At 41.9% G+C, this 26,301-nt stretch overlaps 1 protein-coding gene across 1 annotated transcript; it reads left to right on the plus strand.

The window, feature by feature from the left end:
• The first annotated feature begins 2,277 nt into the window (after positions 1–2,277).
• LOC120994970 (putative helicase mov-10-B.1) lies at positions 2,278–25,941 on the plus strand. Its single transcript, XM_040423882.1, has 3 exons — positions 2,278–2,360; positions 12,345–12,469; positions 24,231–25,941. Exons 1-3 carry the CDS (start codon positions 2,314–2,316, stop codon positions 24,293–24,295), a joined length of 237 nt encoding a protein of 78 aa, XP_040279816.1. The 5' UTR covers positions 2,278–2,313; the 3' UTR covers positions 24,296–25,941.
• The last annotated feature ends 360 nt before the right edge of the window (positions 25,942–26,301 follow it).

Raw genomic sequence — 26,301 nt, forward strand, 5'->3', positions numbered from 1 at the left:
TGAAGCAGCGCAGACCAGGGAAGGGAGATCTGCCGTCTGCTCAGTGTATAAATGAAAGCAACATGTGTTAAGAGGACCCCTTTGTGCTGCAGGAGATTAACCCTTTAGGGGGGAGGGCTCTGGTTACTGACACTTTTGGGGGGCTATTGTTACTGGCTAGTGAGGGCAGGCGGGATTAGCCTCAAGGTGAGGGCAGTGGCGGCCATCTTAACTGAATAGTGAAATTGCAGTTTTATGCAGACTGGTTGCTAAGGGCTGAATCTTATTAAATATGGGGTAAGTCAGTCTAATAGTAACTGATTCTGGAATATCATGTTATTAGTAACTACATATATGAAAATTGAAATTGGGGTCTAAGTGTGACAGTTATCCTTTAAGGAGAGGATTGTGGAACATCTAAAATCGCATCGGTTTACTTCAGGGAGATCATGTCAAACTAATCTTGTAGATTTTTTTGATTGGGTGACTAAAATAATAGATGGCGGATGTGCAGTAGACATCGCTTATCTAGACTTTAATAAGGCTTTTGATACTGTCCCACATAGAAGGCTTATCAATAAATTGCAGTCTTTGAGCTTGGACTCCTATATTGTTGGATGGATTAGGCAGTGGCTGAGGGACAGACAACAGAGTTGTAGTCAATGGAGTATTTTTAGACCATGGTCTTGTTACCAGTGGGGTACCTCAGGGATCTGTTCTGGGACCCATATTGTTTAATATCTTTATCAGTGAAATTGCAGAAGGCCTCGATGGTAAGGTGTGTCTTTTTGCTGATGACACAAAAATTTGTAACCGGGTTGATGTTCCTGGAGGGATACACCAAATGGAAAAGTATTTAGAAAATCTAAAAAAGGGCTACTTTCACACCTGCGTTAGGTGCAGATCAGTCTGGTATCTGCACAGACAGATCCGCATCTATAATGCAAACGATTTTCCCCGTTCAGAACGGATCCATTTGCATTACCATGATCCGTTTTGTTCATAATAATGCAAACTGATCCATTTTGACTTACACTGAAAGTCAATGGGAGGCTGATCCGTTTTCAATTGCACCATATTGTGTCAGTGAAACAGGATCCGTCCCCATTGACTTATATTGTAAGTCAGGACGGATCCGTTTGGCTCTGCATCGTCAGGCGGACATCAAATGCTGCAAGCAGCGTTTTGGTGTCCGCCTCCAGAGCGGAATGGAGACTGAACGGAGGCAAACTGATGCATTCTGAACGGATCCTTATCTAATCAGAATGCATTGGGGCTAAACTGATCAGTTTTTGGCCGCTTGTGAGAGCCCTGAAACGCATCTCACAAGCTGACCCAGAAACGGCAGTGTGGAAAGTAGCCTAAAATTTAATGTTAAGTGCAAGATAATGCACCTAGGGCGTAAAAACCCAAGAGCAGAATATACAATCAGTGATACAGTCCTAACCTCAGTATCTGAGGAAAGGGATTTAGGGGTCATTATTTCAGAAGACTTAAAGGTAGGCAGACAATGTCACAGAGCAGCAGGAAATGCTAGCAGAATGCTTGGGTGTATAGGGAGAGGCATTACCAGTAGAAAGAGGGATGTGCTCATGCCGCTCTACAGAGCACTAGTGAGACCTGATTTGGAGTATTGTGCTCAGTACTGGAGACCATATCTCCAGAAGGATATTGATACTTTGGAGAGAGTTCAGAGAAGAGCTACTAAACTGGTACATGGATTGCAGGATAAAACTTACCAGGAAAGGTTAAAGGACCTTAACATGTATAGCTTGGAAGAAAGACGAGACAGAGGGGATATGATAGGAACTTTTAAATACATAAAGGGAATCAACAAGGTAAAAGAGGAGAGAATATTTAAAAGAAGAAAAACTGCTACAAGAGGACATAGTTTTAAATTAGAGGGGCAAAGGTTTAAAAGTAATATCAGGAAGTATTACATTACTGAGAGAGTAGTGGATGCATGGAATAGCCTTCCTGCAGAAGTGGTAGCTGCAAATACAGTGAAGAAGTTTAAGCATGCATGGGTTAGGCATAAGGCCATCCTTCATATAAGATAGGGCCAGGGACTATTCATAGTATTCAGTATATTGGGCAGACTAGATGGGTCAAATGGTTCTTATCTGCCGACACATTCTATGTTTCTATGTTTTAGAGCAGTGTTAATTTACCGTAAATCCTTGTAAATTTCTGTGTTTATCAAAAATATTTTAACACTTCATGAACTTCACTTCTGTAATGTGACCTCCCCATCATGTTTTCTAACCATAACTGTTCTTTTGGGCTGTTTAGAGGTTTAATGTCTCCATTACAAGGGCTAAAGCTCTATTAATCATGATTGGAAATTCCATCATCCTACGAAAAGATCCAAATTGGTCTCGGTAAGTAACAGACAATGATGCTTATATCCAAGTGCCATAGTCCATTTTATTCATTATGTCCTCGTTTAGAATAAAATAATTTAAATAAAGTGACTTGTTCTAGGCTGTAATAACTGTACACTATGGTTAAAACTGCTTAGCAATATAGTTGATACTTGTGATGCCCAACTGGCAGGCCCCAAGGGAAGGCAAATTTACAGTAAATGACGCAGCTGCCTTTCCCAGGGAAATGATCAGGCATGAGTGCCCAACTGTACAGGACAAAAGAGATACACTATGTTCTCTTAGGGCACCCTGATGTTTCTTCTCTCCAAAACTTGTGTTTATATCTATAGATGTCTATGTAAATGCTTTTTTAAATACCTGTAAGCTGTGTTCCCTGTTTTGGAAAAAAAAAAGTTTGTTGCGAGACTTAAATATATGGAGAACATGCCAACTAAAAATCATATGTGCGTGTACCAACCCCTTTTAACCCCTTAAGGACTCAGCCCTATTTCACCTTAAGGACTTGGCCATTTTTTGCAAATCTGGCCAGTGTCACTTTAAGTGCTGATAACTTTAAAACGCTTTGATTTATCCAGGCCATTCTGAGATTTATTTTTTCCGTCACATATTGTACTTCATGACACTGGTAAAATGAAGTACCAAATTTACCAAAACTTTAAAAAAAAATTGCAAATTTCCAAGTTTCAATTTCTCTAGTTCTATAATAAATAGTAATACCTACAAAAATAGTTATTACTTTACATTCCCCATATGTCTACTTCATGTTTGGATCAATTTGGGAATGATATTTTATTTTTTGGGGATGTTACAAGGCTTAGAAGTTTAGAAGAAAATCTTGAAATTTTTCAGAAATTTTCAAAAACCCACTTTTTAGGGACCAGTTCAGGTCTGAAGTCACTTTGTGAGGCTAACATAATAGAAACCACCCAAAAATGACCCCATTATAGAAACTACACCCCTCAAGGTATTCAACACTGATTTTACAAACGTCGTTAATCCTTTAGGTGTTCCACAAGAGTTAATGGCAAATGGTGATAAAATTTCAGAATTTAGATTTTTTGGCAAATCTTTCATTTTAATACATTTTTTCCAGTAATAAAGCAAGGGTTAACAGCCAAACAAAATGCTATATTTGAAAATAAATAGAAATGTCGCACTAGGAACCAGAACACCAAAGGTGAGGTGCTCCTAACCTACGAGAACACTCACTCGATATGAAGAAAAAATTGTAAAAATATGGGAAGGGCACTCTCAGATATCTAGAACCATGCAAAGATATAATGAATATACTTTATTGATAGTAAAATAAACAATCAATTTGCTGGACAATCAATGGTGTTATGCACTCAATAAAATCGGAGACCAACAACGTGTGGATTGTATAGCACTCCTAAACTCTGTTAATAGTGGTGATAAAACAGCAAGATAGAACAGTACACTCCAACAGTGAAATTAGCAACAAAATTCGAGCAAAAAGGTATGTAATCGATTAAGGGCAAACTCAATGTTGTAAACTCGATAAAATGACTGGATAAAAAACGAGCAACAAAAATATCGACCTAAAAAATATTCCACAAATTTTCGATAGGATAATCGAAAGTTCTTCCGAAAAATTCCGTTCCGTTAAAAGTCAATCTGTCCCCAACCATAAAGTTAGTATCGTATGGAACCGTACCTGAATGAAGCGGCGTCCCGCTAAGACAGGAAAGGTTGCGGCGTCCCACTATTGAACAGCTTGCAAGCGATAATTGTCCTTGGATTCGATTTCTGTCTAAATAAGCTCTACCAGACCTCGAGATATTTACACTCCCAGCATTGTGCCGGCAGTGTTGTAGCACGTTGGTATCAGGAGTTTCTTTGTAAGTGAAGACCTCACTGGCAGGCTGTGATTCAACACGTGGGCTAGTATGCATCAAACCCTCTGTCTTTAGCCGTCCTAATTGCGTAGGTTACTTTCACAGATGTCTCTCTCTCTGGTCGGTAGGATCCAATATTCGGTAGGTAGATCTGGTCACAGAACGGGGGATGTGGCACCAGAAGCGTTGTGGGGTACTTGCATTCACCCCTTCCTCAGTGGTAGCTACCACTGAGGAAGGGGTGAATGCAAGTACCCCGAAACGCATCTGGTGCCACATCCCCTGTTCTGTGACCAGATGTACCTACCGACCAGAGAGAGTGAGACGTTTGTGAAAGTAACCTACGCGATTAGGATGCCTAAAGACACAGAGGGTTTGACACATACTATCCCACAAGTTGAATCACAGCCTGCCAGTGAGGTCTTCACTCACAAAGAAACTCCTGATACCAACGTGCTACAACACTGCCGGCACAACGTAGGGAGCGTAAATATCTCGAGGTCTGGTAGAGCTTATTTCGATAGAAACCGAATCCAAGGACAAATATCGCTTGCAAGCTGTTCAATAGTGGGACGCCGCTACCTATTCTGTCTTAGCGGGACGCCGCTTCATTCAGGTACGGTTCCATACGATACTAACTTTATGGTTGGGGACAGATTGACTTTTAACGGAATGGAATAAAGAACTTTCGATTATCCTATCGAAAATTTGTGGAATATTTTTTAGGTCGATATTTTTGTTGGTCGTTTTTTATCCAGTCATTTTATCGAGTTTACAACATTGAGTTTGCCCTTAATCGATTACATTTTTACTCAAATTTTGTTGCTAATTTCACTGTTGGAGTGTACTGTTCTATCTTGCTGTTTTATCACCACTATTAACAACAGAGTTTAGGAGTGCTATACAATCCACAACGGGTCTCCGATTTTATTGAGTGCCTAACACTATTGATTGTCCAGCAAATTGATTGTTTATTTTACTATCAATAAAGTATATTCATTATATTTTTGCATGGTTCTAGATATCTGAGAGTGCCCTTCCCATATTTTTACAAAATGCTATATTTATTGCCTCGATTCTGTAGTTTGCAGAAACACCCCATATGTGGCCGTAAACTACTGTACGAGCACACAGTAGGGCGTAGAGGGAAAGGTGCGCCGTATGGTTTTTGGAAGGCAGATTTTGCTGGACTGGTTTATTTACACCATATCCCATTTGAAGCCCCCCTGATGTACCCCTAGAGTAGAAACTCCATAAAAGTGACCCCATCTAAGAAACTACACCCCTCAAGGTATTCAAAACTGATTTTACAAACTTTGTTAACCCTTTAGGTGTTGCACAAGATTTAATGGAAAATAGAGATACAATTTCAAAATTTCACTTTTTTGGCAGATTTTCCATTTTAATATATTTTTTCCAGTTACAAAGCAAGGGTTAACAGCCAAACAAAACTCAATATTTATGGCCCTGATTCTGTAGTTTACAGAAACACCCCATATGTGGTTGTAAACTGCTGTACGGGCACACAGCAGGGCGCAGAAGGAAAGGAATGCCATACGGTTTTTGGAAGGCAGATTTTGCTAGACTGTTTTTTTGGACACCATGTCCCATTTGAAGCCCCCCTGATGCACCCCTAGAGTAGAAACTCCAAAAAAGTGACCCCATTTTAGAAACTACGGGATAGGGTGGGAGTTTTGTTGGTACTAGTTTAGGGTACATATGATTTTTGGTTGCTCTATATTACACTTTTTGTGAGGCAAGGTAACAAGAAATAGCTTTTTTGGCACCGTTTTTTTTTTTTTTGTTATTTACAACATTCATCTGACAGGTTAGATCATGTGGTATTTTTATAGAGCAGGTTGTCACGGATGCGGTGATACCTAATATGTATAAAAGTTTTTTATTTATGTAAGTTTTACACAATGATTTCATTTTTGAAACAAAAAAAATCATGTTTGTGTCTCCATAGTCTGAGAGCCATAGTTTTTTCAGTTTTTGGGCGATTATCTTAGGTAGGGTCTCATTTTTTGTGGGATGAGATGACGGTTTGATTGTCACTATTTTGGGGTGCATATGACCTTTTGGTCGCTTGCTATTACACTTTTTGCGATGTAAGATGACAAAAAATGGCTTTTTTTTACAGTTTTAAATTTTTTTACGGTGTTCACCTGAGGGGTTAGGTCATGTGATATTTTTATAGAGCCGGTCGATACGGACGCGGCGATACCTAATATGTATACTTTTTTTTATTTATGTAAGTTTTACACAATGATTTTATTTTTGAAACAAAGAAAATCATGTTAGTGTTGCCATAGTTTTTTCAATTTTTGGGCGATTATCTTGGGTAGGGTATGATTTTTGCGGGATGAGATGACTGTTTGGTACTATTTTGGCATACATGCGACTTCTTTTTTGATCACTTTTATTACCTTTTTTTGGGAAGTAAAGGTGGGCAAAATTTCAATCTCCTCATAGTTTTAATTTTTTTATTTTTATGGCGTTCACCGTGCGGGGAAAGTAACATGACCGTTTTATAGATCAGGTCGTTACGGACGCGGCGATACCTAATGTGTAGTGTATTTTTTTTATTCAATGATAAATGTGTTTTTTTTACCTTTTTCACTTTTTTTTTACATTTTTTTTTTTTTTTACCCAGACCCACTTGGTTCTTGAAGATCCAGTGGGTCTGATGTCTGTATAATACAGTACAGTACACTATATAGTGTATTGTACTGTATTTTACTTACACTTTGTCTGAAAAGATCTATGCCTTTAGCACAGATCTGTTCAGCACCATGGACAGCAGGATGCCTGAGAAGGCGTCCTGTTGCCATGGGAACCTTCCCAGTCTGCCACAACTGAGCAGAGGGGAAGGGTAAGGAGGGGGGCTCCCTCCCTCTGTCGCCCCATCCTGTCTGGGGGGCTGCAAAGGCACAGCAGCCCCCCGATGGGAGAGGGAGGGAGCTACCTGACTGTTAACCCTTTCCATACCGCGGTCCGTATGGACCGCGGTATGGAAAGGGTTAAACGGCTGACATCACAGCACAGATGTCAGCCGTTTATACCAGAGTGTCAGCAATGTGCTGACACTCTGGTATACCCACTGGACGCCAATTAATATTCAAGAGGAGTCGGTGGGGGATCGCGATCCCGCCTGCCGCACCGCCTCCCGCACCGCCTGCAACACCCCTCCTGCATTACCCACCGGCATAAAATCATTCAGGGTTGCAGGGGGGTGAAAATCTTTATTTTGGGCATTTTAAAGTTTCTGATCCCCACGGTCCGATCAGAAACTGCAGAAAGCGCTGCAAACCGCAGGTCTGAATACCGGTACGTCATGGGTCCTTAAGGACTCTGGAAACATGACGTACCGGTACGTCATGCGTCCCTAAGGGGTTAAGGAAGTAAAAGGTCGTATTGGAGTCCGCACAGTACGGGGTTAGACTGAACATTTGAAAACATAGCAGACCCTTCAATTTAGTTTAGTATCACCCCCTCCCATTCCCTATATTTATCTACAATATAGCAATGGTGGGCCACTTGTGACCTTAAAAGGAACCTGTCGCATTGAACATGGTGTCTGAGCTGCAGGCAGCATGCTAATAGAGCAGGAGGAGCTGAGCCGATTGATATGTCAGTTTTATAGGTAAAGATTCAGTATAATTTGTACGTATTTCATTCATTTATATTCCTTTTTATTCTGAGCTTTATATTCCTTTTTATTCTGAGCTTTTAAGTAAAGGAGGTGATCCGATCAGTGGTTGACAGTGATCTGTTTCCACAGTCAGAGGGAAGGCAGTCAATCACTGATAGGACCACCTCCTAGACTTCAAAGCCCAAGAATGAGCAGGGATGTAAGGGAATTAAATACAAGTAAGGGTCCATTCACACATCAGTAAGGATTTTGGGGATCCGCAAAACACTGACACTGGCCATGTGCACATGGCCGGCACTATAGTAGAAAATGCCTATTCTTGTTCGCTATTGCGGACATGAATAGGACATGTTCTATATTTTTTTGGGGAGCCGCGAAATGGAAGGGCGGATGTGGACAGCACACTGTGCTGTCCGCATATTTTCCAGCCCCATTTGAAAATGAATGGTCCGGATCCATTCCTTAATTATGCCATTCATACAGACGTCTAAATGGAGCCTTATGCTGAGTCTTTACCTGCTCTTTGATATTGTACCTACAAATTATACTGCATATTCATAGTGACGGATGCCGTTTAAGGCCCCCATACACATTCAAATGTTGGTTGAACCAGCAGATGTCAGGGGAGAGAAGAATTGAATTTCAACACCCGATCCTGCTGAGATAAGTCGCCACTACCACAGGTGTCGGCAGCTGCGATCTCTTCTCTCCCCATTGAAAATACATACACTCTTGGCCGAACTAAGCATGTATGTGTTTTATGGGTGGGCAACCTGTGGCACTCCAGCTGTTCTAAAAACTGGAATAAATGGAACATGCTGGGAATTGTAGTTTCGCAGCAGCTGGAGTGCTGCAGGTTGCCCATCCCTGGGTATGGGGTAGTAGGGAGAGATAATTTTCAGCTAAACTAGCATTTGTCCAACAGCTATTGAAGGTGTATGGGCACCTTCTGACAAACTTATGTGACAAAACCACAGAAAATGCACAGGACCAATTAATAAACAGTATAAATGGTACTTTATTGATTTTTAACATATATTTTTATGGATCTAAAAAGACCTATAAATGAGACTTTAAGATGCGGTGGTATCAAGGCATTAACTAAACAGCAAATACAGAAGAACCCCCAGAGGAAGCTTGGGCAGCGAAACGTGTTAGGGTACATTGTTCTGTTTTTGCATATTATTCATTCAGCATATTTATGTTTTCCCTATTTAGCCCAGTTATTGATTTTTTTAATATTTCCCTGGCTAGCGATGATTGATTGCCATGTGATAGGTACTAAAGGAGCTATTTAGGGGCATTTTTTATTTGCTGTTTACTTTAGAATGGCTAGGTACCAGCACATCCTTGTAAAGTCCCATTTATAGATCTTTTTTTTAAATGTTTGTATGGATGTAATTAATAATGTACCAATTTTACTGTTTATTCATTGGTACTGTACATTTTTTGGGGGGGTTTGTGGTGTATAAACGCAGCACAGGGTATTGTTCGTGTTATAGGTAGACATGTGATTTCCTGGATTGGACACTTCTCCTGTGACTGATTTTTATATAGTTTTGTGGGAAAAGATTCAGTAAAGCTTATGATTTATACACTTATCTCTCCTCTTTCTGATTTCATTGTACACAGGGGAGGTGTTATCAGTGATTGGTCCTATCCCCTGTGTAAGGGTGTATACAGAGATAGCTGTTAGTCACTGATAGCACCTCCCCTGTGTACAATGAAGTCGGAAAGAGAAAATATACATGTATAGATTACACATTTTACTGAATCTTTTTACCACAACTGTATATCGGGGGTACTCGAGTACTTTTAAGATCCACATACTGTACCGGAGTCTGCTGTAGGATGAAGGTCCGAGCTGTAAAACAAAAAAATATATAAGGAGGAGCAACCGTTTTTTTTTTTTTTTTTTTTTTACAATAATCCACACATCCAAGCCCATCTAATCTCCTTTCTGCCGACCAAACGCCTAAGAATGTCCTTTCAGTGCCCCCTTACAATAATGATGCCCCTCAGACAGTATGATACCCCTAAGTGCACCCTCACAGCAGAGTGATCCCTTAGTGCCCTGACTCATTGCGATGCTCCTTAGTTCCTACCCACTGAGTATGAATACCCTAAGTGCCCCCTCACAGTAGTAATGCCTCTTAATAGTAATGCCCATTGTACCCCTTCAAAGTAATAATGCCTATTGTGCCCCCTTAATAGTAGTAATGCCCTTTGTGCCACCTTCACAGTAATAATGCGCATTGTGCCCCCTCCATAGTAGAAATACCCATTGTGCCCCCTTCATAGTAGTATTGCCCTCTGTGCTAGTAATGCCCATTGTGCCCCCTTCAGAGTAATAATGCCCTCTGTGCCCCTTCGTAGTAGTATTGCCCACTGTGCCCCCTCCTGAGTAGAAATGCCTATTGTGACCCCTTCACATTAGCAATGCCCATTGTGCCTCCTCCTGTCACAACGAGCACTAGGGGGGGGGGGGAAGTTATCTGGCCTAGAAGCTATCGGGAGGAAAAGGTCACCATCTAATGAATCAGAATCCTAACCCTAGCCCTGACTGCTAACCGAATGAACGGACCTCAGTGGTAGGACCGTTCATTCACTGGAACCTAAAGCCTGACTACCCTGCAATGCCCTGAGCTAGTGATAGGGCCCAAATACGACCCGTTCCTTAAGCCTCATGCACACGTCCGTGGAAAACGGACCGTGTGATACCGGCCTGGATTTCTTCCGAGTGCAGGAGCGCACGGCGTCATTGGTTGCTATGACACTGTGCGCTTCCCGCTGCTGCCCCAGTACAGTAATACACTGGTATGATCTATACCAGTGTATTACTGTACTGTGGCAGCAGGAAGTGCACGGCATCATAGCAACCAATGACGCCATGCGCTACTGCACTCAGAAGAAATCCAGGCCGGTATCACACGGTCCGTTTTCCACGGACGTGTGCATGATTCTTTAAGCTGACTCAGACCAGATACCAGGAGGCAGGGGAAACAACACAAAACAAATACAAAGGAATGAGTCACTTAACTCCTGAAGTAGAAGAAAGAGGAGGCAACACACACCAGCTCTTCCACTTGCAAATGAAGCTATACACCGCAAGGAATGAATGGAGTAGCCAGACTTAAATAGTAATGACCACTATGTTGCACCTGACTAGAGGTGTGGGCATGACCATCAACAACAAATAGAAGGTCGGAGAGGCTGTCTGCACGTGATGCCATTTGACAGCCTCTTTTTTAATTTCAAACACCTAGCCTGGGAGTGACCGTGACACCTCCAGAGTACAAAGGCCCATTGTGCCCCCTCTAGAGTAGCAATGCCCATTGCATTGCAAAAAAACTGTAGCTACTCGCCTTGTCCTGTTCCTGAAGCTCACAGTCCTCTCTCTCCCCTGCAGACACAGATCGCTCTGTAGCACTGTGTGGGCAGAGCTTATGCAGATTTCCCGGCTGCAGGTTCCACACAGGCTGGCAGAGCGATCCGTGCTGAATGGTGGAGCAGGGAGAAGTTTTTCTGCTTCACCATTCTGTGCGCCGCAGGCCTGAAAGAGAGGAGCGTGGGGAGCGTAGCGGTAAGTGAAAGGACCCTGCGCTCCAGCAATGAGTGCGTCAATCTGTATTGATGGAAGCGCTCATTGCTTCTGGACTCTGGCACTCCGAGACAGCACCCGGGTGCATGCCAGGGTCCTGACAGCTGGCAACCGCGGTCTGCCAGTTGAGTACTCCTGCTGTATATCAATCTGCTTCGCCCCTCCTGCTCTAGAACATGCTGCCTGTAGATTGCACTGTATTTGTGGTGACAGGTCCCCTGTAAATCATTGAGTACAGAATTAAAAAATTGCTTAGCTGATCCAATAAAGCACCTTTGGGATGTGTTGGAGCAGGAGATCTTTGATTTGTGAATCAAAGTCTCTTGAATGTGATGCGTCTGGGCTGTTCTGAGAACAAAAGTGGCCCTGCCCAGGACTAGATTGCTGTCCTTAATAAAGAGGTCATTGTGTTGACTGACTATTTTATTTTTTTAACCTTACAAGTGCCTTTTGAAGAAAAAAAAATGGCATAAATCTGTTGGTGTTTAACAATACTGATATTAAATGGGTTGTCTTATTTAATATTACTTACCCCCTATCCACAGTATAGGAGACAAGTGTCTGATCTGGAGACCACATTTCTCTATTTAAATAGAGCGACTTGCACACTGTCACTCCATTCAGCTCTGTGGGGCTGATGGATATGTCCGAGCACTTGTACTTGGCGATCTACAGCAGTGCCCTAGAATTGAATGGGTGGGTCTGCTGCTCCATTCAAATCGGGAACACAGGCTGCTATTCTCGTGATCTCCTTGGCCCCTGGTCCCACCCATCAGATGTGTAGTTGTCGATTAAATTGTAATTGGACTACCCTTTTAAGACTGAACCCTATTTTATGAATTTATTATACTTTTATCTGTCATTAGATTTTTGAAGTTTTGCTGTGATAAAGGTGGTCATCGTGGCTTCCAAGCGGATGACCTTGAAGATCTGGATGACACAGAACTTGCAGACCTTTTTGGAAACCTGAAAGTTAATGAACCACAACCTTGTAAGTAAAGATTCCCAAGCATTAATTTACTGTTCCTGAATCCCTCCAGAATACTGTATGCTTCGACTGTAAGGGTATGTTCTCATGTTTAGGATTTTCCTATGGAAACTAATGTGGATTTATTTATTTTTTTAATCTGCAGTAGAAATTATAGATTGACACTAGGATTTCTGCTGGGATGGGCCAGCAGATCCCCATGGATCAGGACTAGCCCCATAGTTATTCAGTGTGGAATCAGCGCACTTAATGAGCAGATTTTAAAATCCACAGTGCAGTCATTGTATTTTTTTATTTTTTTTCGCTGGATGAGAATTGGCTATAGATATCCCTATTCTCTTGCACTGGATGCAGAATGTCAGCAGATTTGATGAGTATTTTAGAACCCACAACTGAATACTCTTCAAAAGCTGAACATGTCAGCACACACTAAGAGTGAATTCACACACGGTTGATTTGTTGCAGGAAGTGCTACAACTACCCCATTCATCTGCAGCAAACACAGGAGTTGTAGTCGGCTCACCACATTCAGTCAGATTTCAGTCTGGTGCAGTGGGAATGTTGTATGCTTCCAGATTACAGCTGAATGTTATATTCTGCTTTAAGCATTTTGAACTACCGGTACATGTTCACAGTTTAATCCAGATGAATCCATTCATGTGTATAAATATAAAAACTGTTCTGTTACGTTGCCTGTTTGTAGCGCTGCAGGTCTCAAGGTGAAGTGGGTACGTTTCTCACCACAAGTCAGCAAATCAAAATAGAAAGACCGCGCTGCTCAGAATATCCAGAAGGCATCCAAATTATAATGGAGTCAATCACAGCGTTCAAATCTAGACAAACCTTGAAAAGACCAGCAGAGAGCTTTCGCTTCCAATTCAATCCTTCTGTAGGAACCAAAGGTTGTGCAAATAGTGACGAATCGCCAACAAAAGTAAAATTATTTATTATACTCACAGAAGTAACAAGGTAATGTTAAATCAGGTAAAGTTGTTAAATCAATAACGCTACCTGTATCTTTTAAGTAGAAGGGGGCTTTTACCACATACTTCTGGAAGGATTAAATGTTGAATTTGATCTGAAGCCTTGATTAGTATAACTAGTATGTTTGTTTTTTTTTGTTTTTTTTTTATGTTGCTAGATTTATTTTAGTTGTGAAGCTGAGTTCGGACGAGATCATAGTATGTCATTAATCAGACCTGTTCCCGTGCTTTCCTGTGTGCAAGATGGCAAGCACTAGTACCCGTTTATTGGTCCGATAGAACCACGTGATTTAAAGAATGAATGAGAGAAGATCTGGCTATGATTGACGCTGTGATTAAATCAGCCAGACTTTTATGAATGAAAGAGGAGTGCACTTCCTTATTAGCTAAACCCAACCATGTGATTGGGAAAGTTATGTCAAATAGTCATTAGTAAGTGATTTGGTGGGCGAAACGAAGAATGGAATAGTAATAATAAGGGCAGAATGTTTGAAGAGATAAGTGGAAGAAACACGTTGGTTTTAAGGTGAAATAATTATTTTTGTGTTTTATTTGGGGATAGGAATGATTTTTATGTTGTTTCTTGCCTAATGCAATTGGGAGGAATTTTCCCCACCCTAGATCTGCATAAATTAGACGCCCAGATGAGGGTGGTGTATGCACCCCTGATGAAGCAAAATAAAAACCTAGGTCGGGCAAAGATGCAACTTTATGATATGCCTATTACCTTGTTACTTCTGTGAGTATAATACATTTTTTATTTTACTTTTGTTGGTGGTTCTTCACTATTTGCGCAACCTTTGGTTCCTACAGAAGGATCGAATTGGAAGCAAAAGATCTCTGCTGGTCGTTTCAATGTTCGTCTATATTTGAACGCTGTGCTTGACTTCATTAGAATTTGGATGCCTTCTGGATATTCTGAGCAGCGCGGTCTTTCTATTTTTATTTGCCATTCATGTGTATGGTGCATACAGAAATCAAGGTGCCAAAACAACCGCATTGTAATAAATGGAACTGATTTATTTTTAGTCACTGCTACAAATCTGCCATGTCTGAACACATCTGCAGAACAGTGGACCGTAGCTCTCTGGCAGCATGTAACATAAAGGGGTTGTCCAGGATCTATTTTCTCAAATTTCTACCCCCAGTGCTACCTCTGAAGAGATCTATACTTGCCTGCTTCCCACCAGTCTGTTCTGGCTACATGGCTTCTGGGCTGCCTTAACCGCACTTCCAGTCCTTGTGTGTCAACTTCCACCCCAACAGGATCACATGAGCCGCTGTGTCCAGTCATTGGCTGCAGAAGCGCCCATAGCCCTGTCCAAAAATAGACAGATGGGGACTGGAAGTGTAGTGTATAAAAAGTGTTTATCGATGTAGGGTTTCCTGCACCGATGTGGTATGCAAGGCTTTTAGCAGAGCAAGAACCGGCAGGAGCTCTGCATAGACGATGCTAAAGTTTGGTATAGTACAGTAGATGTGCTATGCTGGGCTTGAGCAGAGTCTTCACAGGCAGGAGCAGCATTGTGTGCTCCTGCCTGTATAATGCTCACTGTGGCCCCACAAGTTTAATCCTTGGTATAAGAGTATACTGAGATCAAAGCCTACAGCATTACAGCATTTCATAATGATAACAAAGGTATATTACAAAAAATTCCACAATATGTGAAATAGTTTTTAATAAAGTATATTCAAAAGTCTAGGTACTGTTCGTTTTCTTTCTTTAGCTTTAGTGAATACTTTGGGTTAACACATCACAGAAAAAGATGGAAAAAATAAATAAATCCTGCACGTTATAAAAGAATTATCACAGAAAATAATGCACAATATAATACAATACATGCAAACATTTTATATGGACTAAGCCCTCAATCTGAAACTAATATTAGAGATGAGCGAATTTAAAAAAAATTCGATTCAGCCGGTTCGCAAATTTTTTTTTAGAAAATTTGGTTCGTCTGAGTTCATTTGCGGCGAATCACGTTAAAAAATGTCTATTTCCGGGCTGCAGAGAGCTTTTATAGTGGTGTACAACACTGTGCCTTGCAGTAACACACATAGGGAGTATGCTGTGGTAGTGAAATAATACTGAGTCCGTATGACATGCAGATGACAGGCGTCACACTGAGAATCACTGCACACTTAACACTTCAAATAACTCAAGTATGAACTCTGCCTTATACAGGTCGATGTTGGCGCCAAGAAGTGCACTTTTTTTACACAGTCAGCTGATTCCACATAGACGTCTACAGAACCTGTTCTATTAAACACGTATACAAGTAGAGCGCCCCCCTAACAGAGTGGAGAGGGTGTCAGCACTAAGTTTTTGTTGATCTCACTGATTATTTTGCTTTTCCTCTGATCCGTCAGAACAATAACCCCCAAAAAACAGATCCTGTCTGTTGAGCATCCGCCTTCACTCAGTCTCAGCATTTAGTCAGTAATCCATCAGTATTGCTAATGCCAAAAAGAAACAGGAGTGGATCCAAAACAGAGATTCAAGAACCGCAGGGTTGCTGGTCAAGACACGACCGCTAGATGACACCGGGAGCTCAGGCTTCTCGCTGCGTCTCCTGTTGCCACGCCCCCTTACTCTGCTGCGACCTGTGCCTGCGCCAAAAACATTTAAGCCTCTGCTACTCCCCTGTGCAAGGCCTGGCACTTCTCTGTCTGACATACTGTTAGATTGAATAAATAAAAAGGAAATTAAAACACCCCAAAAAAAAGTCTAATTTTCTCACTTCACCACACAACAGCAAATACTTTTTTTGTGCCACTAATGCACACAAAAAAGGGCTTTAGAACATATAACTGCACCGCTGAATGGCAAATATATTTTTCTTTTGCCACTAATACATGACAAAAAGAGCTGTAATTTTCACACTTCACCACGCAACGGCTAATAAGCTCTCCCCCCCCCCCACTAATGCAAGCCAAAAAATGCTTTAGAACATATACAGTTGCAAGAAAAAGTATGTGAACCCTTTGGAAATATATGGATTTCTGCACAAATTGGTCATAAAATGTGATCTGATCTTCATCTAAGTCACAACAATAGACAATCAGTCTGCTTAAACTAATAACATACAAAGAATTAAATGTCACCATGTTTTTATTGAACACACCATGTAAACATTCACAGTGCAGGTGGAAAAAGTATGTGAACCCCTAGACCAGTGATGGTTAACCTTGGCACTCCAGCTGTGGTGAAACTACGACTCCCAGCATGCTCCATTTATTTCTATAGAGTTCTGAGAGCAGCCAAGTAAGGGGGGCATCTTGGGAGTTGTAGTTTTACCACAGCTGGAGTGCCAAGGTTAGCCATCACTGCCCTAGACTAATGAAATCTCCAAGAGCTAATTGGAGTGAGGTGTCAGCCAACTGGAATCCAATCAATGAGATGAGATTGGAGGTGTTGGTTACAGCTGCCCTGCGCTATAAAAAACACACACCAGTTCTGGGTTTGCTTTTCACAAGAAGCATTGCCTGATGTGAATGATGCCTCACACAAAAGAGCTCACAGAAAACCTACAATTAAGTATTGTTGACTTGCATAAATCTGGAAAGGGTTATAAAAGTATCTCCAAAAGCCTTGCTTTTCTTCTGTCCACGGTAAGACAAATTGTCTATAAATAGAGAAAGTTCAGCACTGCTGCTACTCTCCTTAGGAGTGGCCATCCTGTAAAGATGACTGCAAGAGCACAGCGCAGACCGCTCAATGAGGTGAAGAATCCTAGAGTGTCAGCTAAAGACTTACAAAAGTCTCTTGCAAATGCTAACATCCCTGTTTGCGAATCTACGATACGTAAAACACTAAAAAAGAATGGATTTCATGGGACGATACCACAGAGGAAGCCAATGCTGTCCAAAAAAAACCATTGCTGCACGTTTACAGTTCGCACAAGAGCAGTACTGGCAAAATATTCTGTGGACAGATTAAATCAAAGTTGAGTTGTTTGGAAGAAACGCACAACACTGTGTGGAGAAAGGCACAGCACACGAACATCAAAATCTCATCTCAACTGTGAAGTATGGTGGTAGGGCATCATGGTTTGGGCTGCTTTGATGCGTCAGGGCCTGAACGGATTGCTATCATCGAAGGAAAAATGAATTCCCAAGTTTATCAAGACATTTTGCAGGAGAACTTAAGGCCATCTGTCCACCAACTGAAGCTCAACAGAAGATGGGTGTTGCAACAGGTCAACGACCCAAAGCATAGAAGTAAATCAACAACAGAATGGCTTAGGCCTCATGCACACGACCGTTGTTTTGCGGTCCGCAAAAACGGGGTCCGTAGGTCAGTCATCCGTGTCAGTTTTTTCTTCCGTGGGTCTTCCTTGATTTTTGGAGGATCCACGGACATGAAGGAAAAAGTCGTTTTGGTGTCCGCCTGGCCGTGCGGAGCCAAACGGATCCGTCCTGACTTACAATGCAAGTCAATGGGGACGGATCTGTTTGACGTTGACACAATATGGTGCAATTGCAAACGGATCCGTCCCCCATTGACTTTCAATGTAAAGTCAGGAGTCCCTATTAATATACCATCGGAGTTTTCTCTAATCCGATGGTATATTTTAACTTGAAGGGTCCCCATCACCATGGGAACCCCTCTGTTAGAATATACCATCGGATTTGAGTTAGAGCGTCAAAACTCAGATCCGACAGTATATTCTAACAGAGGCATTCCCATAGTGATGGGGATGCTTCAAGTTAGAATATACTAAGAACTGTTTACATGACTGCCCCCTGCTGCCTGGCAGCACCCGATCTCTTACAGGGAGCTGTGATCAGCACAATTAACCTTTCAGGTGCCACACCTGAGGGGTTAATTGTGCGTATCATAGCCCCCTGTAAGAGATCAGGTGCTGCCAGGCAGGATGGGGCAGACCCCCCTCCCCTGTATTTAACTCATTGGTGGCCAGTGCGGCCCCCCTCCCTCCCTCCCCTGTATTTAACTCATTGGTGGCCAGCTCCCTCCCTCCCCTGTATTTAACTCATTGGTGGCCAGTGCGCCCCCCCCTCCCTCCCCTGTATTTAACTCATTGGTGGCCAGTGCGGCCCCCCTCCCTCCCCTATATTTAACTCATTGGTGGCCAGTGCGGCCCCCTTCCCTCCCCTGTATTGTATTCATTGGTCTACCTTCTTCCCCCCCCCCCCCCCCCAAATTAAAATCACCCCCCATCATTGGTGGCCAGTGCGGCCTCCCCTCCCCCCCCCCCCTAATTAAAATCCCCTTCCCCCATCATTGGTGGCAGCGGAGAGTTCCGATCGGAGTCCCAGTTTAATCGCTACTGCAGTCCTGGCTGCCATGGTTACTTAGCAATAGAAGCATTATACTTACCTGCAATGTCTGTGACCGGCCGGGCGCTCCTCCTACTGGTAAATGACAGGTCTGTGCGGCGCATTGCTTATAGCACAGACCTGTTATTTACCAGTAGGAAGAGCGCCCGGCCGGTCACAGACATCGCAGTTAAGTATAATGCTTCTATTGCTAAGTAACCATGGCAGCCAGGACTGCAGTAGCGTCTTGGCTGCCATGGTAACCGATCGGAGCCCCAGCGATTAAACTGGAACTCCGATCGGAACTCTCTGCTGCCACCAATGATGGGGGAAGGTGATTTTAATTAGGGAGGGGGGGAGAGGGGAGGCCGCACTGGCCACCAATGATGGGGGGTGATTTTAATTAGGGGTGGGAGGGAAGAGGGGAGGCCGCACTGGCCACCAATGATGGGGGGGGGGGGTGATTTTAATTAGGGGTGGGGGGGGAAGAGGGGAGGCCGCACTGGCCACCAATGATGGGGGGTGATTTTAATTGGGGGGGAGAGGGGAGGCCGCACTGGCCACCAATGAATATAATACTGGGGAGGGAGGGAGGGGGGCCGCACTGGCCACCAATGAATTTAATACAGAGGAGGGAGGGAGGGGGGCCGCACTGGCCACCAATGAATTTAATACAGGGGAGGGGGGTCTGCCCCCTCCTGCCTGGCAGCACCTGATCTCTTACAGGGGGCTATGATACGCACAATTAACCCCTCAGGTGCGGCACCTGATCACTGACGCGGATGTCAATCTTGTGTGCATCCGTGTTTTTTCACGGACCCATTGACTTGAATGGGTCCGTGAACCGTTGTCCGTCAAAATAGGACAGGTCATATTTTTTTGACAGGAAACACGGATGCGGATGAACAACGGTGCATTTTCCGATTTTTCTGCGGACCCATTGAAAGTCAATGGGTCCGCAGAAAATCACGGAAAATGGAACAACGGACACGGATGCACACAACGGTCGTGTGAGGCCTTAAACGGTCGTGTGAGGCCTTAAACAGAAGAAAATACGCCTTCTGGAGTGGCCCAGTCAGAGTCCTGACCGCAACCCGATTGAGATGCTGTGGCATGTACTCAAGAAAGCAATTCACATCAGACATCCCAAGAATATTGCTGAACTGAAACAGTTCTGTAAAGAGGAATGGTCAAGAATTACTCCTGACCGTTGTGCACGTCTGATCTGCAACTACAGGAAACGTTTGGTTGAAGTTATTGCTGCCAAAGGAGGTTCAACCAGTTATTAAATCCAAGGGTTCACATACTTTTTCCACCTGCACTGTGAATGTTTACATGGTGTGTTCAATAAAAACATGGTAAGATAAAAATTTTTGTGTGTTATTAGTTTAAGAACACTGTGATTGTCTATTGTGACTTAGATCAGTGTTTCCCAACCAGTGTGCCTCCAGCTGTTGCAAAACTACAACTCCCAGAATGCCTGGACAGCCTTTGGCTGTGCGGGCATGCTGGGAGTTGTAGTTTTGCAACAGCTGGAGGCACACTGGTTGGGAAACACTGACTTAGATGAAGATCAGATCACATTTTATGACCAATTTGTGCAGAAATCCATATCATTCTAAAGGGTTCACATACTTTTTCTTGCAACTGTAACTGTACTGCACAAGGGCAAATAAGATGTAGAAATATTTCCTTGTAATAAAGCCTGTTAATGGCTGTATGAATTGGCAATTGCACCCCAATAACAAGAACGGTTTGCTGGAATTACAGAGCTGTATAGTGCAGCAAGGTTTAATAGGATTGTTCCTATTACCCAGGCTGTAACCTCCCCTACTGAACCCTGTTCAACATAAATACTGTGGAATGATTCCTCCCTATCCTTTCCCTACACCTTAAATTATTTTTTTTATTTTTTTTGCACAATGAAATTCTTTCTAGCACTGTCCCTAGTGCCTGCTGACTTCTCTCCCTGCACTAAGTACACTGGAAAATGGCAGAATCCAAGATAGCTGAGGCTATTTTATAGGGCTGTGACATCACAGGGCTGATTGGCTGCATGCATGGCATTATGGGTGATCCAGAGTTCCTTGCTACATGTCCTCACACGTGCAACAGCCATTTTAATGCGATTCATTACGACGAAGCGTGAGGAAATTCGGATTCGGTGCAAATCTAATTTTTCCTGATATTCTGATCAAATTCCACTTCGTCAACTTCAATTCACTCATCTCTGACTATTATATTTTGGCGCGGGTAGGCGGTCGCAGATGTTTTGATCAAAATATATTGGCTGAGAGTCTCAAATTTTAGTCCATATATAATGTTTGCATCTATTGTGTTAGCAGGTGTGTAACTACCATAGCTGCAGACCATGCGACTGCTATGGGACGCAGGGCAAGAGGGGGCCCAGTCTTAGGCCTCTTTCACACTGGTGTGTGCGGCCCGTTGCCGTATTGTGGCCTGCAAAACGTGGGCCGCAATACACGGGCGCCGTTCCGTGGGCATTCTGCATCAGGGATGCGGACCCATTCACTTGAATGGGTCCGCAAATCCGGAGATGCGGAACGGAACCCAGCTTTCGTCCCGTACTTCCGTTCCGCAAAAAAGATAGGACATGTTCTATCTTCTTGCGCAAAGGCCGGATCGCGGACCCATTCAAGTGAATGGGTCTGTGATCCACTGCAGCTGCCCCAAGGACTGTGCTCGTGAATTGTGGCCCGCATTTTGCTGGCCGCAGCACGACCATGGGCCGCACACGCCAGTGTGAAAGAGGCATTCGTTGGGATTATTTCATACTGGAGGTGAAAACTCTACCCTCTAAGGGCTGTTTCACACGAGCGGATGCCGTGCGTGACATCCGCTCCGTGAATGACAGCCAAGACCCGATGCAGACTGCAGAAGCACGGAGCATTAACATGATTGATAATGCTCTGTGCCTCTCTGTGATCTCTTTACTACGAAATCATAGTGACAACGTTATCTCACTGTGATTTCGTAGTAAAGAGATCACAGAGAGGCACGGAGCATTATCAGTCATGTTAATGCTTCTGCAGTCTGCATCGGTTCTTGGCTGTCATTCACGGAGCGGATGTCACGCACGGCATCCGCTTGTGTGAAACAGCCCTAAAGGAACAACTTTTAGAAAATGAAGTGGTCGAAAAATGGCCCAAGGCTCATTAAAAGGGTTTAGGCAGAATCTCTTCTGCCCTGCGTGGGGGGGCCTGGTTTAATCCTTGCTATGGGGCCCTTGCGTCTCTATGTACGCCACTGTGTTTCTGTGATTTTTCTATTATACAGTTGTGTTCAAAATTATAGCAGTGTGTTTAAAAAAAGTGAATAAAGCTCAAAATCCTTCTAATAGCTATTATTTCCATACACACAAATGCATTGGGAACACTACACATTCTATTTCAAATCAAAACATGAAGAAAAATATATAAAATTTGTGTTTCTCTCAAAAAATTTAAGAAAAGTGAATATTAGACTGTTCAAAAAAACAGCAGTTTTTGTATTCTTCACAAACTCAAACATTCATTATATAAACTAAAAAAATGTTTGAAGATTTTGCTTTCCTTTGAATCACTTAACTAATATTTAGTTGTATAACCACTGTTTCTGAGAACTGCTGTACATCTGTGTTGCATGGAGTCAACCAACTTCTGGGACCTGTGAACAGGTGTTCCAGCCCAGGATGATTGGACTACATTCCACAGTTCTTCTCTATTTCTTGGTTTTGCCACAAACTGCATTTTTTTAATGTCACCCCACAAGTTTTCTATTTGATTAAGATCTGGAAATTGGGCTGACCACTCCATAACGTCAATCTTGTTGGTCTGGAACCAAGATGTTGCACGTTTACTGGTGTGTTTGGGGTCGTTGTCTTGTTGGACCACCCATTTCAAGGGCATTTCCTCTTGTATTCTAATGTATTCAAACTGATCCATGATCCCTGGTATGCAATAAATAGGCCCAACACCGTAGTATGAGAAACATCCCCATATAATGATGCTTGCGCCACCATGCTTCACTGTCTTCACAGTGTACTGTGGCTTGAATTCAGTGTGTGGGTGTCGTCTGACAAACTGTCTCTGGCCACTAGACCCAAAAAGAACAATCTTACTTTAATCAGTCTACAAAATGTCTCTTTAGGCCAGTCAATGTGCTCTTTGGCAAATTGTAACCTCTTCAGCACATGTTTTTTTTTCAACAATGGGACTTTGCGGGGGCTTCTTTCAGATAGCTTGGCTCGACAGAGGCGTCTTCTAATTGTAACAGTACTCACAGATAACTTTTAGACCTTCTTGGATCTTCCTGGAGCTGATTGTTGGCTGAGTTAATGCCACTTTGGCTATTCTATCCATTTGAATGGTAGTTTTTTGCTTTCTTCCACGTCTTTCAGGTTTTGGTTGCCATTTTAAAGCATTTTTGATCATCTTAGCTGAGCAGCCTATAATTTTCTGCATTTTTTTTATGTTTTCCACTCTCCAATCAACTTTTTAATCAAGGCACTCTGTTCTTTTTCTAAACAATGTCTGGAACGACCCATTTTCCTCAAAATTTCAGAGAGAAATGCACTGTAACCAGCATGTACAACATTTGCTGCCTTCCTTCCTTAAATAAGGGCAATAATTGCCACCTGTTTTTGAAAGAATGAATGACCTCACTCATCGAACTCCACACTGCTATTACTTTGAACATGTCCCTTTCAATTAGTGATTAAATTACACAGAATCGCAGCATGCATGTCATGACTGTTGGGTCTGTTGGGTTTCTATTACTCTACTACACCTGCTAGTAAATTATTTGCCATGTAGAAACATTATTTCTACCAAAAACAATGATTGATCAGGTTAGTGATGTCTGACTGCTATTATTTAGAACACAACTGTAAATGTAGACATGTACATCTGCATATTCATTTATTACATCGCTCATGATTTGTTTTTTTAAAAATCTTTTTCTGTCACTTCTTGTTTAGTCTGCAGTATACACTTAAAGGAGTGGCACATTTTAAGTGTGAATGTGCTTCTATTTTATCTTGGGATTAGCTTTTTTGCATGTTTGCCCCGCCTATCTCACAGGTGACCTTGATTAGGTGGTACATATAGCTGTGCGTGCTCCTCCTCTCATTGGTTGCTTGATGCACATAGAGGTAACTAGGAGAAGCGCACTATATGTGCAGGGTCTGCTCTTCTGAATGTAGATGCCCAAAGGTAGGTCCTGCCTGACTGAGGCCATCTTGACGCTGGTAGGCGGGCACACATGTGCTTTGATAAAAAAAAAATATTAACTGTCTCAGACTTTATCATATCAGAGTAAGGGCTTAGTCTATATATAATGTTTGCATTATTGTGTTTCTGTGACTTTTTTTTTTTTTTAATACTTTGGGTTTTAACTGTAACATGACCTTTTGCAACTTGTGAGATCAGCTGTAATAATCCTCAGTCTTTTATAGGCCACTGTCAGGACTGTGACCAACTGCTATATCTATTATTTCACAGGTGAGCCGAGTGGCGAGAGCGTAGTACAGCAGCAGGGGGAGCCAGCATGGAGACATGAACATTAACTTATCCTTGCTGATGATGACACTCATAGGAGATCTGCACATAGTCCTATCTTTGCTTTTGGACTGAAGCCTGCTATAGTCTTTATATAGGTTTCAATTCAGTGATGTCTAGCCCAACCAGTCTTTATTTTATTTTTAAATTTTTTTTTGACTGCATTAAATTATACGTGCTTTTTCCATGTAAAATGTCCTCTTAATAAGTTATTGAAAATGTTATTTGTCGTTCAAAGAACAGGTGTAATTCTCATAGCAAGATCAACCACATTTCTCAGACTCCAAAGCTGGATAGTTTATCTCTTATAGAAGCCTATTTGTCTGTGGGTTTGCTGTTTCTTGTAGGAAGCTGGATGAACTTATGTGGCCTGAATGGTGGTCGCCAAGCTTTCCATAAATATACGATCTATATAAGACTATCTTCACACTTGCAGCATACCATCAGGGTTTTTTACGACAGCCATTCAAGTACATTTGACATATACATAAATAGTGCATCTGCAGCGTTATTCATGTTTGTAAAAATGCCAAACTTCATTAAAGTCAATGGGGTCTGTCATAATTCACCAGAATCCATTTGAAATTCTTTTTTTTTTTTTTTTTTGTAGAACGTGCCTTAAAGGGATAGACTCTTGTCAGTAGATGGGTGTCTGGTATTACATCTGATCCCTATTCAAGTGCAATACCAAATGAAGCCAATGGACCAAGTGTGGTGCTGCTTCTGAAAGCCGACCCTTTTTTATAATCTAGATAAACTCCATTAACAGAACAATATGACATACTTTTCACTAGTAGTAATATTTTCATTTAGTAAAAAAAAAATTATTTGGCTACACATTCAAGCAGCCGCAGGAAAAACTATATATTTTTAACATTCTGATCCTGAAGTAGAAGTTGATATTTTGGCCACCAATATGCATAAGAGCAGCCCAACCAACAAGCTTTCCATAGACTTGCGGTAACACTCCTTTCAAACGTCAGAGAATTGGCAATTTTAAACCAACTTGATACAAATTTTACTTAATATTTATTGTATTGATCAACAGAGTGAAAAACAATCTTGATTGATTTGTAATTGTCTTGTCTTTATCCTTTGGCAAACACAAACCCAGACCTGTTTCATTGCCTGTGATGGTGCACTGGGAGAGTCTACACTATATTAGAATGGTTAATGTCTAGCACACGGGTATTTATACTAAATTTGGTCAATACATTTGTGAATTGTTGTAGAAGAACCATAACTGTAAATCACAGAATTTTATATAATTGATTTAGAAAGTGGAATGTCTTAGATAATGCTTTATTTAAACACGATCTATCTTTCATCTCCAATTTAAATTATGGCCTGATGGCGATCCTATTTGAATTTTATTTCCACTACTTTCTCCAAGTTTCACGTTTATTATTCTATTAGTTGCACATATATTGAAGAGTCACTAACAATTAACAATCAGATTGGGGGAGGGGACAAGGGGCCTGGATCTTGATATGCATGTTGTATTTTGCAACTGAGAATATTCACGTTGTCTTAGTTGTTAGTTTGTCAGTTTATCAGTTGGCTGAAAAAAAAATTCCAGTTCATACTGATATTTTTAGATTTGGATTTCTTGATTTCTATAGTATGTTTTGTACTAATAAAAGTTAAAAGTGAATTATGACTTTGGTTGTTTTAATTATATTACAAAACCATGCACACATACAACCTTTTTTTTGCATCAACGTGGCCTTAATATTACTTCATGTGGAAGCTATATGTAGTGCCAATAATGAGATCAAATCCTAACCTGTATTATCAATCAATCCTTTCCCATATTCCGTAAAGCCCCTTAAGTCCCAGGACCATTTTTGTTTGCATTTTTTTATCCCTCCCCACATTCCAGTAGCCATAACTTTTAATTTTCCGTTCATATAACCATATGAGGGTTTACTTTTTACGGGATAAGTTGTACCATTTAATTTACTGTCTTGTATTTGAAAACTGGAAAAAAAAATCTTTGTGGGGTGAAATGGGG

Source organism: Bufo bufo, chromosome 3 (genome assembly GCF_905171765.1).
Source record: "Bufo bufo chromosome 3, aBufBuf1.1, whole genome shotgun sequence".
Lineage (NCBI taxonomy): Eukaryota > Metazoa > Chordata > Amphibia > Anura > Bufonidae > Bufo > Bufo bufo.

Coding starts and splice junctions, on each gene's coding strand:
- LOC120994970 (XM_040423882.1), top strand. CDS start 2,314: ATGATTGGAAATTCCATCATCCTACGAAAAGATCCAAATTGGTCTCG. Junction 2,361..12,344: donor AAAGATCCAAATTGGTCTCG/GTAAGTAACAGA, acceptor ATCTGTCATTAG/ATTTTTGAAGTTTTGCTGTG. Junction 12,470..24,230: donor AGTTAATGAACCACAACCTT/GTAAGTAAAGAT, acceptor ATTATTTCACAG/GTGAGCCGAGTGGCGAGAGC.